The sequence below is a fragment of the Triticum dicoccoides genome, chromosome 5B, assembly GCF_002162155.2.
Source record: "Triticum dicoccoides isolate Atlit2015 ecotype Zavitan chromosome 5B, WEW_v2.0, whole genome shotgun sequence".
Lineage (NCBI taxonomy): Eukaryota > Viridiplantae > Streptophyta > Magnoliopsida > Poales > Poaceae > Triticum > Triticum dicoccoides.
The window spans coordinates 75,158,894-75,174,063 of record NC_041389.1 but is presented as its reverse complement, the minus strand read 5'-3'; the positions used below and the strand labels follow the sequence as shown (position 1 = coordinate 75,174,063).

Sequence of the window (15,170 nt, the reverse complement as noted above, 5' to 3'; positions counted from 1 at the left end):
CATGACCCATGCCTGAATCACAGCTATCAGTGCTCCCGCCTGAAGTACCAGCCGCATCCATGCATCCATAACCTAGTCCACATCGAGGGTGCGTTGAGCAATGAGAAAATCGATCCTACACCTTGCCTAATGGCCTAACAACACACCTAACATAGGGGACATGCGGTGTTGCTTGCCGGCATCGGAGACGAGGACAATGAAAGGGGAGGGGGGCATGGCTGAGTCAAGGACGACCAGATGATGGCCAAATGGAAGAGCAGCAGTAGCTCCTACTGTCGGATCCAGGGCCGGTCCTGGTATTTCGGGGGCCCGGGGCGAAACTAGGACTCGGGGCCCTTGTTTTGTTAGGCCTCAAAATAGTAATCTCATCTTTGTATAGACTCGTTTCTTAGCAATTTTTTTTCAAGGATACACCATGGAGGGGTGCATCAATACAGGGCCGGTCTTGAGAATTTGGGGGCCCGGGGCGAAACAAAAACTCGGGCCCCCCTATATAATAGAGAAAAATTATAACAATAATAGTAGATACGAGATTTATAACTCGTTTTCGCTCATATAGCTGCCGCCGCAACTTGATCTCTTGTGAGATCTATAAGTATGGATCCATGATGTTGTCATAATTCCGGCAATCAGCATTGTGTGCTCGGTACGGTTTTTTCTCTGTTTGGATTTATTAGTCCTTTTCGGGTTTAAAGCCTAGTTTTGACCTACCATTTGACTAATAAACTATGTGTTATATATCACAAAATAAAGATCATTCAAAATGTTATTCGAATACTAACCCAACGATAGCTTATATATAACTCACACTTTTACGAGTAAAATTTCTTTCTTTTTTTGCAGAGAACGAGTAAAATTTCTAATCAACTTTAGGCTCAATATTCAAGGGAGGGCTAATAAATTCAAATATAGGAAGTTCGATGTAGCATGTAGCGCGGCCGTCGCGTTGTATTTCAATTTTAATTAATATACCCAAATATAAAACGGCATGAACAGATTCTTAGATAAACCCAAAAAGAATATTTTATAGACGGAATGATGGAAAATATGCATCGTGTATAGAAAACTACATTAGTTAGTTAGCAGTATGAGTGAGAAGCGGTAATATGATGTAAGTACAAAGTTGAGTTATCTATTTTGAAACGGAGAGAGTACCTAAGATCGGTTGGATTGGATCGGCGTCGGTGATCCGACGACGGGCGCTCGACGATGACGCAAAGTGAACTGGTGCCTGGCTCTGGCGGGAGGCGCTCAATTGTGCATTCATTTCCTGCGATTGGGTCCCAGAATAGGATCGCCTCGGCCTTGAATCGATTCAGTGTTCGCTGCCGGCGAGAGAAACACAAGAGCGAGATCGGGGCTTGGGATATGGAATAACAATCTAAATTTGGAAGGGTGAATAGAGTACATCTGTACATGACGACGTACACCTACAGAACTACTAGTTGGGGAATAGTCATGGTATAGAAGAAGGAAAGCTGCGTTTGCTCGCGTGACTTGTGTGCGAGATTGAAGGAAATTAGGCTGCTGATTCTGCGCAATCCCTGCATCCATGACATTGGTGCCTCGCTGGGCAAGGGCCCTTGCCTACGTGCGTGCCTTGGGAGGGGCCCCTTGACCATCGGGGGCCCGGGGCGGTCGCCCCCCCTCAGGGCCGGCCCTGGTCGGATCTGCCAGCGCGTCCGCACAGATCTGAGTCACCGCCAATGGAAGTGGTGAAGGTAGAGGTGGTGGCTGTCCTAGATGTAGCGGTGCCCGAGTAATGAGGGGAGGGGGAGGGGGAGGGGGTGAGCCTAGATTTTGCAGGCAACCAATCCACTGCGTTTGCAACCGAGCAGATATTTCATGGCCCAACTAGACCTGGTTGCGATTTTGTGGACAACCAACCTTTATAAAGAAAATCATGTCGAAATGAGAGTCGCGTTTTCTGTACGTGCGAATCTAGAAAACAAAATAAGTTGCCGTGTTGGAGTTGGCCTCGGCTCCACCAGGACGCACGGACGCACTTGTCCATGCTCTGCTGCTCCTGCCGTGTTCATACCACTGTCAGGCAGCCAGCTGCCGAAATTACACTTCAGTCCTCAGTCCTCACCTACCCAGAAAGTCGATCCCATCCGCAAATTCCACCTTATCCCTCCCAAATCGATCCCGACCTCCACCGCCGCCTCCTTCAGCGGTACACTTGGTCGGCCGCCGCCGTCCATTGCGTATTTGCATGTGGAGAAGCAAACAGTGCAGAGACGAAGGCCACCGCAGATCGGAGGCTAGGGATCAGATAAGGAGGGGGATGCGTCTTCTTTCTGCTCCAGGTTAGCGATTTATTACCGCTCTCGTTTCTGCTCTCCTTATTAGTTTACAGAGGGAGTACTAAATAATTGCTACTACTTCGCTGAGTTCCTTACAGCAACTTCAGATTTCAATCTGATTATTGCGCATCTGTGTTCACAAAAATACACAGTCAACCAAATAAGCAAAAAATGCCTTTTAGAATAAAATAAAGGACCGGATGTGCTTCCAATATTCACACTCGTAGGGTGACAGTAAAAAATTGTAGCATTTTACTATATCCAGAGGATTTTTCAGAATGATTCACATGATCCAATGCATCTTCAGCATCGAAACTAATTACCTGGATGCATATGTATCAGGTTCAAGATATGACACGCTTAGTTCCTCACAAGTTGTTAATCTGTTCTGAAATACGACAGCAGTAATTCCAAATGTCTGTTAGCATCAATTCTTGGACAAATATACAAGAATTTCGTCGGAAAATAGATTGACCTGGAAAATACTCCCTCCGTCCGAAAATACTTGTCATCAAAATGACTAAAAAGGAATGTATCTAAAACTAAAATACGTCTAGATACATCTCTTTTTATCCATTTTGATGACAAGTATTTCCGGACGGAGGGAGTAGATTGACCTGCTGCTATACAAGAATCGTCCTTGTTTTTTTGGTTCCTCCTCAACGTAGGGGCCGGGCAACCCCCAAAACTGGGTGAGAGTGAGGCTTCTCCTCCCTTCCTTGTTCTACTCCATGTGAACACTTGAGGGAGTCTAACTAGGTTGGATGCTGACATATTTTTTTGATAAAAGGGCGTACCTGATATCACATATGCCACTGAGGGTCAGATAATGCAAGGACCATGCTGTGTTAATGTATTTCTTCTTATGACAATCTTGTTTTCTTTGCCATCATTAGAAAATTTGTTTTCATGTATTTAAAGCCACACTTTTTTTGTGTATTCACTCCAGGAGGTCCAAGCTAGCTGATATAACATGACTGCAGAAAAGCGTATACCGTTACATGAATTACGTGAGATTACAAATGGATTCTCAGTGGACTCAAGAATAGGACAGGGTGGGTATGGAGATGTTTACAAGGTATCGCTTATTACTTGTCATTTTGTGTTTCAACCCCAACAACAAAGACAGACGACAAACGACCCAGTTATAAACAAATAATTGTGTAGAACGCTTATGTCAAGCACAGGGACTGTACAAAGGAAGAGATGTTGCTGTGAAGTTGCTTCATGTTGATACGATACAAGGAATCGATGATCAACAATATCTCAATGAAGTTGGTAACCTTTTGAGGGTTAAGCATCCAAATATCGTGCAGTTACTTGGTTATAGTTATGAAACAACTTCTGAATTGGTTGAACACAAGGGTAAGCAAGGTCTTAGTAAACACATATATAGAGTCCTCTGCTTCGAGTACTTGCAGGGTGAAAGCCTAGACAAGCGTCTTCCTGGTACGATGGAACTCAACTTCATTTTCTTTCGTGTTTAAAAAAACAAATTTAATTCTATTGTGTATAATATTGTCTTTATCAACTTGTGTAGAAGAATCTTCTGCACCTGATTGGAGCATACGTTACATGATTATAAAGGGCATTTGTGAAGGATTAAATTTCCTTCACAGGTGTGAACCACCAATTTTTCATCTTGATCTAAAGCCTGCCAATATATTACTAGACAGTTCCATGATGCCTAAAGTGGCAGATTTTGGATTGTCAAGGGTCATCAGTCAATCACACACTCAAGTCACAAAACAAATCAAAGGAACCCAGTAAGTGCCTCCCGGAATTCCTCATTTTTTAGTTTCCCCCCTTTTGTGATCAAATAAACAATATCTGTGCTGACCGTGTCCTTTGATATCATGCAGGGCGTACATGCCACCAGAATTCATAAAAGATGGCTATATCTCACGTAAGAATGATGTCTTCAGTTTAGGACTTGTGATGATAGAGATAATGACAGGGTCTTTGGGTTACTCCGGTCATATAGAAATGGACGAAGTCGTGCAATTTACGCAGAAGGTACGGAAAAACATTTTCAGTTTGACACTCGAGTTTATATAACAAAGCAGCACATTATGGACATGTTTGATGTCTATACTTTACGCATTATGATCGTGCAAGCAAGGAGTTGATAACTTATTTGAGCTATAAAAAACTTTTAACCTAATATACAAGTTGTTTCCTTTTGTATTTTCGGAAATGAAAAAAAATGTGAACTCCACCGGTCCAATAACTACCAACAATGGATATCCACTATATTATAAGAAACCTACATGGCACAGTTAGTCGTCAGCATAAACAACCAGTAGTTAAATTATTCATGTAATTAATCCGCTTGCCAGTAGAAAAATCTAGAGTATAATTAATTTTGTATACTACTCGTCGAGTGCCAAAAATGCACATTTGGAGATTCTAAAAATGAAAAGAAAGCACGCAGAACCTTGCTTCATTAGAGAGGTGATAAGCACATATACATATAGTACATTTCTTTTATTTCTAGTTCCTTTTGATTATAAAGAGCGTTTCCATCTGCATTTTGGAGCAAGTACAAGGTAAAAAAAAACTTTGCTCTCATAATTAGACATCTAATACTCTCTATCTAGGTTAGTTATCTAGGAAGTGGTACGCGACACCTTTGAACAAGAATATGACGTATATATCGGAGTACATGTCACACCTTTTGACTTAGAATTTACATATACCAGAAAACTTCTCCCTGTATACAATATATTGACCATGAAATTTGTGTGTCAAGAACACTTTTGAACAACCCGCAAAAAAAAAAAACACTTTTGAACAAGTATCTTAGATTGTAATTTTATATTTTTCATCTCAAATTATATCTCTGTTCCTGTTTCATAGGTACTTAGCAATTGGAAGAATAGGATAAAGGCCACTTCAGAGTACCCATTAGAGGAATCACATCAAGTGCAGACATGCATCGACACAGCAATGCGTTGTATGGAACTTGACAGAAACAATCGACCAACTATAGCAGAAGTACTGGATACTCTGAACAAGACAGAAACTCATATTCCCAAGAGACAGGTATGATCTGCGTAAGCAAGAGAGCATTTATTTACAATTGACAGAAGATAGTTGTTTGTGCACATGGACTAGCTAGCAATAGTAGATTCTGCAGCTCCCCATTTCCCAATCATTTTGTTTTCCGGATGTAAAACTTACTTTTTACATCTTTTTGATTCTTCACTCTTCAATCTGTCAAGAACAAAGTTAAGTTTAATTCCGTCTAATTTATAGGAACAGAAAGACTAGAAGAGTAAAGGGCAACCTGGTGCATGTAGCTCCCGCTTGCGCAGGGTCCAGGGAAGGGTCCGACCACTTTGGGTCTATAGTACCGACCACTTTGGGTCTATAGTACGCAGCCTTTCCCTACGTTTCTGTAAGAGGCTGTTTCCAGGACTTGAACCCATGACCTCATGGTCACAAGGCAGCAGCTTTACCACTGCGCCAAGGCTCCCCTTCAACAGAAAGACTAGAAGAGTGCGCGTTCAAAATTGTGCCATATAGTGAATGGCGGTGTTGATGTCGTACGAACTACCCTGATAGGATCATAGGATAGCTTGACCTGGGTGCCGAGGCTGTTGGAAATAAAAAGTTGCATGCCTAGCTTTAGTCTGAGTTAGAAAACATGAGGTTTCGATAATGTGTTTAATTTGCATGCCATACATGAATTTCGGTTATGTCCTAGACTCTTCTAGTTATACGTGGCTTTGCTTGTAAACTAGTACTAGTCGGTAATGGTTTAGCATACCGTGTTGATCACTGAAGGCCCGTGCAAGCATCTGGGTTGGAAAAGAAATCAACCATGTCCTTGAGCTGTGTTTTGCTCATGATCTTATGGGAAGCTCGATTTAGTGCTGTAGAACATTGCTGATCCAAGGGAGAAAACCAACAGCGGCGCCCTCACTTGACACAGCCATAGGCGCAACAGTGGCTGCCGGAGATGGTGATGGGAGTGATGAGAGGTAAAGAGGTGCCGCTCGGTGGCTGTGGAGTAGAGTGGTGAGAGGAGTGTCTTCAGGGCGCCCCCGGAGGGGAAGAGGTTGGAGTGTAGAGCACTGGCAGCATTGCAATGCTCTGTAAGCATCAACTTAGCTTTAGAATCATGGCGCACACCCTGTTTCCGCTTCAATCATGTCACCGCGTATCGGGCTCCTCCCCCTCCAGTGTCGCTAGCCTCAGTCCCCTTCCCCCCTCTTGGCCGCCGCTGGGGTGTGCTGACGGGCAAAGTCCGCGGGTGTCGGCGGCAGCGGGGCCCTTTAATCCTTTCGCCCGGGGCGGTGGGTGCTACGTCACGCTGGCGAGGGGCGTGGCGGCGCGGTCGCGGGCGCGTGTTGCGGCATGCTGGACTTCGTGGGCGCGTGCGCGCCCAGCGCAGGGGCGGCTGCTAGGTCTGGCTCGGCCAAATCTGCGGCCCGGTGGCCATGGACGGCGGGGGGCGTCTCGCCAGCAGGGCCTAGGCATGTCTGCTGCGTCTTGCGCGATTGCCGGTGGCCAGTGTGCAAGGCCCGAAATGGCACCTCGTGTGGTCGTCTCCAGGACGGATCTTGACCGTCCGGGCGAGTGTCCGGCGTGCTCCTCGATGATCTGACCTAGAGGCCATGGTGGGGCGTTGCAAGGGCCAACGTGAGGAGGCTGGCTGGAGGGATGGGTGGCCTACCCACCCGTCACCGGTGCGGGGTTATGCCGATCGAGGTCTCGTACCGCTCCGCCCCTTCTCTTTCCCCTGGCCTGGTTGCCTCCGGCTGCATTTGTTGAAGCGTGGTTGGCGCTGGCAGCTCCAACAATGGTAGGTCTGATGGTGGTGGTGATCCGATCCTTTGAGCAGCCGATGCAGGTGTCGGGTGGCAGGGCGGCGGCTCTGCGGTGGAAGCTGCGATGTTCATGGGCGGAGCTTGCAGCTCGTGTGCGGACGGCTGATCTTGGTTGCGTGGGCGGAGTGTTGGCTCGGGCTCGGCGATCCGTGATGGTGGTGCGATAGGTCTCTTCGACCGGACGCACCTTGATCGGAGGTGGAGGGGTTTGCCGAGTGAAATCCTTGTCTGACCGTGGTTAGACCGACGGTGGCGGTGTCCGCAGGCGTCGTCCCCTTCTTGTAGGCTCCGTCGTGGTCTCTCTTGTTACTCCATGTTGCTCCGGATGAAAATCTTGATCCTTTGGATTGGTTGGTGGTGCACTCTGGTGTCGTGTCCTTCCTGAATACCTTGGAGCTCACGGTTCGTCGGCGGTCAGCTATGTTCTTCACGGTGGCTTGTTGTCCGTGGAGGGCTCCGTCATCTTTGTAGTGATGCTTGTTGTTCATCTATTGTTCGCTTCGAGTTGGCTTAGCTGATCTCCGACACCTTTGTATCTTGCTTTGAGTGTGTGTGTTTGGGTGTCATGTTGTATGGTTCAGATGTACGAGGGTCGTTGCTTTATCTATAAAGCGGGGCAAAAGCCTTTTTTGGTAATCATGCCATCGTGTCACCCTCCATCAGGACTATGGCCTTGTTCGCGTAATGGTGTCGTTTTGGTGAAGGTGGTGTTAAGACTGCCCATCTGTGTGTTCATACATTTGTTGTTTCGATGTGTTGCCTTTCGCCATTCTAGTATATATGTTGCATTTCTATTCCAACATGTGGTATTACCGAAAAAGGCTTTCGCGCCGCTTTATATATATAAAGCCACAATCAACAGCACCCGGTACAAACGCGCGCCCGCACAACACACGCGCACACACACACCCAAGACAGGATACATAGGCGCTAAGTGCAACAACACCATCCCTAGCACTACGCGAGGAGGTGAAGCTGCATATGACGAACCGTGGGCTCCAAGGCGGCGCCTTCAGGAAGGGGACGACATCGGAGCGCCGCCACCGCTTGATCTGAGGATCAGAGTTTCCCCTAGAGCAACACAAAGGGCAATGAGAGCCGCGACAACGCCTTCAAGAAGGGAACGAGCTTCACCGCCGCCGGTACGTCCGAAGATAGAGCAGGGTTTCACCCTAGACACCATTCACCGCCGCCGAACGCCACACCCCGGCTACCACGTCGCCCCCACGGCCATGGCAACCGGGTAGCACCAAGCCACGGGCTCTACCCATGAACACCGCGAACCCACCACCAGGGTCGCCGCCCCGGCATCCAAGACCTTGTCACCACCTCACCCGAGATCTGCCGCTACCCCAACCAACGACACGAGCGGAAAGGACCCGCCTTTCGCATCCCTAGGCTGCCCCAGTGCCGAGGCCCAACAGGTCGGCCAAGACTGGCCTCCATCGCCCCGTCCAACAACACCGGGCGCGAGACGAGCTCAGTCTTGCTGCCGGGCGCGAGACCAGCTCGGTCCTGCTGCCGGGCATGAGACAAGGTTAGTCCTGCCGCCGGGTGCGAGACGAGTTCGGTCTTGCTGCCGGGTACGAGATGAGTGATGGACCACAGCCGGGGGAGGGCCAGCCATCGACGAAGATAGCGGACAAACGCCCTAGGAGAAGGATCGAAGGTCGACACAGGCTGCACACTGACGGGCCGACGCCGGAGAAGTCCAGCCGCTGTCGTGAACGACCCAGACCACCGCCATGAGCCACCACCTCGAGCGGAGGAGAAGATCACAGTATCCACCACCACGCCGCCGCCACCACCCACCACTGCAGGGTGGCCGCCCGCGGCCCAAGCCGCCCACGGCCCGCGCCGTCACGGGGCTGAGCAAGCAAGCCCGCGGCCACCCGCCAGCCTGGACGCGCACCAACCACCGCCTCCGCCACGCTTCCAGCTCCGCCAGACGTCGGCTATGGTGGAGCCAGACGCACATGACCCAAGCAGCACGTTGCCCCCACCGCACGTCGGGCCATCGGAGCCAAATCCGCCAGATCTGGACGGGGCCGTCGCACGCGTCACCGCCACGCGCCACCGCCAGAGAAGCAACGCCGCAGCCGCCGCACGTTGTTGGGGTACCAAGCCGCTGCTGCACCGCCGCCACCCAGCATGCCCGCCGCCGCGCTGCTGGCCCCACACGGCCCGCGCCGCGCTGTCCCGCGCTGGACGCCAACCGCGAGGAGAGGGAATAGATCCCCGCCGCCACCAACGCCGGACGGACTTTGTCGTACGGTGCCGTGCGGAGGCGGCGGGGGGAGAGGCGGCGCGCTAGGGTTTACCCCGAGGACACTCGCGGGAGCGGCATGGGGGGGGGCCTATCACATGTGGTATTACGACCATTTACTCAGCCGATTTACACGTTTTGTGAAGAGTAATCTAACTGAAAGATCAGTCAAGAACTTAGCTTACACATGTAGCATAATCATCCCACAGAATTTACAAGACCATGAGATCATGATCATGATAATTCGATTTGTATTCTCCATGTCCTTACACATAAAAAACTTGTTGCAGATGATAGATGTGCTCCCGTGTCCAACTATTGGGCTCAGGAGCGAGTCTAATATGTTGGAGATGATGGTTGCTGAACTGAACAATAATGATAACGGACATAGCAATTCGATGCCAACAGATAGCTCTAACCGTGCTGTGCAGCAAGTTCCTGACAGGGAAACATCATCAGATGTGGAAGAAGTAATCATCGGAAGGACTGAGGAAAAACAGAAAATATTGTCTATTTTATCCGAGCACATCACAGAAAAAATGGTCATCCTTCCAATATATGGCATTGGAGGCATTGGCAAGACAACCTTGGCACAAATGGTATTCAATGACCAACAGTTTGAAGACTACACTCGGGTGTGGGTATATGTTTCCCCGGAATTTAACTTGCATAAGATAGGCAACTCTATAATAATGCAGTTAACAGACAAGATCAGCAATATATCTACCAAACAGATGCTTCATAACCGCCTTAAAGAGCTGTTTGCTGGTAAGAGGATCCTTATTGTTTTGGATGATCTGTGGGAGGAGAACCCAAAAGAGTTCGATAAACTAAAGGTTATGCTAGGGCTTGGCGTGGGAAGTAAGGTGATTATAGTAACTACACGTGATGGAGGCCTCGCAAGGAAATTTTGTAGTCCTGCAGTTGCACCATACAAGCTGGAGACTTTGACGGTTGATGAGTGCTGGACTATAATTAAACATAAAGCTGACTTTGAAAACCGAGTGGATCAAGAACAATTGGAGCATATAGGAAGGGAGATTGCAGCCAAATGTGGAGGAGTGGCCTTAGCGGCTCAATCACTTGGATACATGTTGAACGGCATGACTTCAGATGAATGGGAGTCGGTGAGAGATAGTTATATCTGGAATCTATCGAGTTTGGAGGGCCATGAAGTGCTTGCGTCCTTACGGCTAAGCTATAGCCACATGTCTGCTTGGTTGAGGTTGTGCTTTTCCTATTGTGCAATATTTCCAAAAGGTCACAAAATAGTGAAGTATGATCTAATTCACCAATGGATTGCTCTTGGATTCATCAAGCAATCTAGTATATTTGATTCCATGCAGCTCTGTGAGAATTATGTCACACAACTTTTGGGGATGTCCTTCCTTCAATATTCAAAGACACTTTCGGTGAGTTACTACATAATTTTACTCATATTTTCAACCTTAGGTATTCCAGCTCATATACTGTATATTTTCATGATGACTCCTGGAGCAAAAGCATTAATAGTGCATATGCTCACGTTCAATTCTTTTTGCGCATTTTTTATTGGAAAAATCAAAAAATGTGCATGTCGTACAAATGCATGATGTTATGCTCATTAAAAAATGTGAATGAATATACATTTGTGAATTGTAAAAAAAGATAAATTTGTTCCACACATCGTTTCTCCATTTGGGCCAAATTTTGTCGGTTATCGATAAAAAAACTATGAATAGTTTAAATTATTTGTACGAGTGCTCATACTCTAATACAACACATAATTGTGAAATTAGTTTTTTCAAATATGCAAGTGCAAGTAGTTGCTAATGGGTGTTTAGGACATTCGTCTCCATGGATGGAGCCAGGAATATTCAAAAAGAGGAAGGGCGGGGGGATGAAACAAATTAAACAATTGATGGAGGCATATGTAAACATTTAGGGATTAACCCCACAAGTATAAACTATGTAGGGGTAGTTTGAGAAAAAAAATCAACATGGGGGAGCCATGGCCCCAGCTCGCTCCCTGCTGGCCCTGCCTCGTCCCGTTTGTGAACGGTCAACGGGCAGTCAATGGGAGACCGTGTGCCCATGGCGCTTGCCGCCGTTAGTTAGAGGGTGCTCAAGGAATGCTTTGCATGTGACACTCTACCTGACATGCGCTGCATCAGCAACATTTCGGCTGCTCTCAACATGCATGGCATCATTGAGTTCATCTACCTGGCAGATATCATGAATGCCCAGATCGTAGCGCCCTCTGGTGAGGATGAGTTCATTTGGAATATCTCGGCCTCTGGATTATTCTGGGTAGTCGGCGTATGCTGTTCTCTTTTTGAGGGCACAGTGCAGTCTCCGTCCTAGTGATTGGTTTGTGTTTGCTTGGCTTGACGCTGAGGATCGGTGCTGCCTTGGCCTTTTCATTCTAGCCCTGATAATACCTAGTTTTGACCCTTTTCTTGCGTGGCGTCCTAGCCACAACTTTGAGCATTGCATGTCTTTCAAGAACCTATTCGGCCATACCAGCTTTAGTTGATATACTATACTCACAATGATAAAATATTGTTCCCAATGAATGAACATTAAGATGTCGTACCCGGATGGAAGTACTTCCATTGATTTACTACTCCGTTTACACGTTTTACAGTTATATGTCAGTACTTCTGTTGATAAATATACTACTATAAAATGAAATAAATCCAAAATTCTAATAGCATTAGGTGTTTTTTTGCTGCAGAGTGACACAAAACGAAACGAAGATGTCATATTGTTCACGATGCATGACCTAGTATATGATCTCGCAAAAGAGATCTTGTCGCATCAAATTAGCGTTGGGGGGAATAATTGCCGCTACACATTGCTCTCAGACTGTAGAGAGTCATTGCAGTATTTCGTGGCTTTTCCTGCAAATATAAGGGCGCTGCATTTTCAGGACTGCGGCAATAAACAACTCCGTGGCAGTGCATTTTCGCCAGCTAAGTGCCTCCGTGTCTTGGATTTAAGTGAATGTTTTATTCAGAAGTTACCTGATTGTATTGGCCAACTGAAGCAGCTGAGATTTCTTCATGCTCCACGGATACAAGATAAGATGATTCCCAATTGTATCACCGAGCTCTCAGAATTAAATTATCTCAACCTTAGAGGCTCTGAGAAAATCACAGCACTGCCGGAGTCAATTGGTGATATGAAAGGTCTGATGCATCTTGATTTATCAGATTGCAATGGTATACTTGAACTCCCAATATCATTCGCGGAGCTGATGCAGTTGGTGCATTTGGATTTATCACGTTGCAGAGTATCTATATCAAAAGCTTTTGGTGGCTTTACCAAACTTCAGTACTTGGATTTAACAGTTCATTATAAGATAGTCACAGATAGGAGAGGGCTAGCAGAGGTCATCGGTAATCTAATCAAACTCAAGTATCTAAATCTATCAAGTTGCATTCGGATTATGGCCCCTTCAGAATATCAGATTGGCAGCTTGCTTGACAAAATCAGCACCCTTTCCAATCTAGAGCATCTGGTCTTGTCTGAGAATGAAGAGCTTTCAAGTATACCAGAAAGTATTAGCAACCTCAGGAAGCTTCATACACTGGACCTCTCAAGCTGCCACCTAAAGAAGCTCCCCGATAGTATAAATCAGATGGTTAGTCTGAAGGTTCTAAATTTGAAAGGTGTTAACTGGTATGAATTGTCTCTCTCTCGGTTTAACTGTGCCTCTTTGCCATACTTTGAGGTGCATGCTTCAGGTGATAAATGTGGCAGCAATATCGTTCTGCTTGAGCCTACAAATCCTGATGTGTTGATGATAGATAGACTTGAAAATGTGAAGTCTGCAGGAGAGGCACACAGTATAAAACTAATAGAGAAACAAAAAATTATAAATCTAAAATTTGAATGGACTGTAGATGATGCGAGGTCTGTGGATGACAAGGAGGTGTTGGAAAAACTAGTGCCGCCAAGCAGTGTACATACATTGGATATAACTGGTTACAGCAGTGTCTGCATTCCAGATTGGCTTATGGGTATCGGGCAATATCTCCCTAATGTTTCTTACTTATATTTGTGTGATTTTCAGAAGTGCAACAAGCTACCACCACTTGGTCTACTACCAAACTTACGAGACCTGAGTCTCACCCGTATGGAGGGCTTGGAAGAATGGAACACGACACATTACAGTGGCAAGGAAGGTTCAAATGAGCTCTTGTTCCCTAAGCTTGAGGAGTTGAGGATAGAGCAATGTGGCAAGCTGAGGATAAAACCGTGTCTGCCTGGGGAGAGCGCCAAGTATTTGTGCATACGAGGTTGTGATACTATGCTATCATCATGGGGAGAGCGCTCGTCACACTGCAGTACTTCCTCCTCTTCTCCGTTAACTGAGCTGGAAGTTGCTGAAAGCAAGGTGCCCATGCATCAGTGGAGGTTGCTTCACCACCTCCCTGCCCTTCGTAAATTAACTATCACTGATTGCAGTGATCTGACCACCTCACCTGAGATCATCCACAGCCTCTCTTCCCTTAGAGCGTTGTGCTTTGTATTATTGTCGCAGGCAGGACTGCCGAGAGGGTTGGTTGAACTGACATCTCTGCAGGAACTAACTCTGTATCGGTGTGCAACCATATCAGTACCAGAGTGGTTAGGGGAATTAACCTCTCTCAAGCGTTTTGTGATAGGGCGCTGCCAGGGGATGAGGTCTTTGCCTGACAGCATACAAGCGACGAAGCTTGAATATTTACAAATTGACGACGAATGCCCTACATTGGTGAAGTGGTGTAAATCAGAGAATAACAAGATGAAGCTCGCTCACATAAAAAAAGTGGTATGCGCTTGCCGAGCTATATGTTGTGCATTGCTTTTATTCTCTCACTGACATCAAGTGCCTACTCTTTCTTTATCTACAAATACGTATACTCTGGCTAATCATGCCAAGTGGCGAATACAAAAAGTAATTTTTATATGATGCCTAATGTGTCAAGATTACTGAGTAAAAAGTAAAATATGCAATGCTTGCACTAATTATTCGTCTTTAAGTAGAAAATAATTCTGGTTGTAGTTGTACTATAACATGGAGAGTGCTATACGTGCTGTGTTGTTCTGATTATACTGTTTCTGTTGTTCAGAACTTCCTATTCGACTCAGATGAAGAAGACGAGTCAAATGAAGAAGACATAGCAGATGACTCAGATGAAGAAGAGATAGCGGAGACCGTTGAGGAGACAACCACAATTGATGTGGCCAACGCAAGAGGTGCCGTCCACAATTCAGTAGCTGTCATTCATGGCACTGTGACTGATGAGGTGCGCCAACGGTTCAGGATGTGCTGTTGTACAGTGCTGTGATGAACATGCCTGGCTTCTTGTCTCATGGACAAGAATGGCTCTGCATATTGTCTAATCCTGTAGTCTCAGGTGGTGATCATGTCATAGTGATACTTCTAATCTATGATTTGTTTCTTGTCTACTCACGTGTTGACTCGTAGCCGTTTGCCATTTCCCTAATTAATGTTTGTTCTGGTGCGTGGATTATTAATATGATGCTCTGTTTGTGAAAACTGAGATGAACCTGAAGAAGCTTTACATTACGGAACATGGGTGAAGATCAAAAGAAGTCAAGGGTAGGGCATTCAGTTTTAATCTGTGCTGTAACAATGAGAATGAAAAGACGAAATGACAGAGGTGAAGGCGACACGTTCTTCTCCGTGGTGCTCTTTGCGTTGATGGAGCACACCCTGAGGTACTGTTGAAGAGAGCAAGATTCCTATCCATCAGTGGGGGTTGCTTCACC

The 15,170-nt window shown here is 46.5% G+C and overlaps 1 protein-coding gene across 3 annotated transcripts; it reads left to right on the top strand.

The window, feature by feature from the left end:
• Positions 1-1,988: 1,988 nt before the first annotated feature.
• On the top strand, positions 1,989-14,937 carry LOC119307445 (putative disease resistance protein RGA1). 3 transcript variants are annotated; one of them, XM_037583522.1, is made up of 10 exons: positions 2,683-2,998; positions 3,097-3,159; positions 3,256-3,384; positions 3,494-3,755; positions 3,847-4,072; positions 4,169-4,322; positions 5,166-5,351; positions 9,698-10,819; positions 12,124-14,205; positions 14,507-14,937. In XM_037583522.1, exons 3-10 carry the CDS (start codon positions 3,280-3,282, stop codon positions 14,723-14,725), a joined length of 4,356 nt encoding a protein of 1,451 aa, XP_037439419.1. In that variant the 5' UTR covers positions 2,683-2,998; positions 3,097-3,159; positions 3,256-3,279; the 3' UTR covers positions 14,726-14,937. The 3 variants fall into 3 exon arrangements, with proteins under 3 accessions (XP_037439418.1, XP_037439419.1, XP_037439420.1); XM_037583521.1 differs by lacking the exons at positions 2,683-2,998; positions 3,097-3,159 and adding an exon at positions 1,989-2,309; XM_037583523.1 differs by lacking the exons at positions 2,683-2,998; positions 3,097-3,159; positions 3,256-3,384; positions 3,494-3,755; positions 3,847-4,072 and having other exon boundaries at positions 4,195-4,322; positions 5,174-5,351.
• Positions 14,938-15,170: the final 233 nt, after the last annotated feature.

Coding starts and splice junctions, on each gene's coding strand:
- LOC119307445 (XM_037583521.1), top strand. CDS start 3,280: ATGACTGCAGAAAAGCGTATACCGTTACATGAATTACGTGAGATTACA. Junction 4,073..4,168: donor AAACAAATCAAAGGAACCCA/GTAAGTGCCTCC, acceptor GATATCATGCAG/GGCGTACATGCCACCAGAAT. Junction 10,820..12,123: donor AATATTCAAAGACACTTTCG/GTGAGTTACTAC, acceptor TTTTTGCTGCAG/AGTGACACAAAACGAAACGA.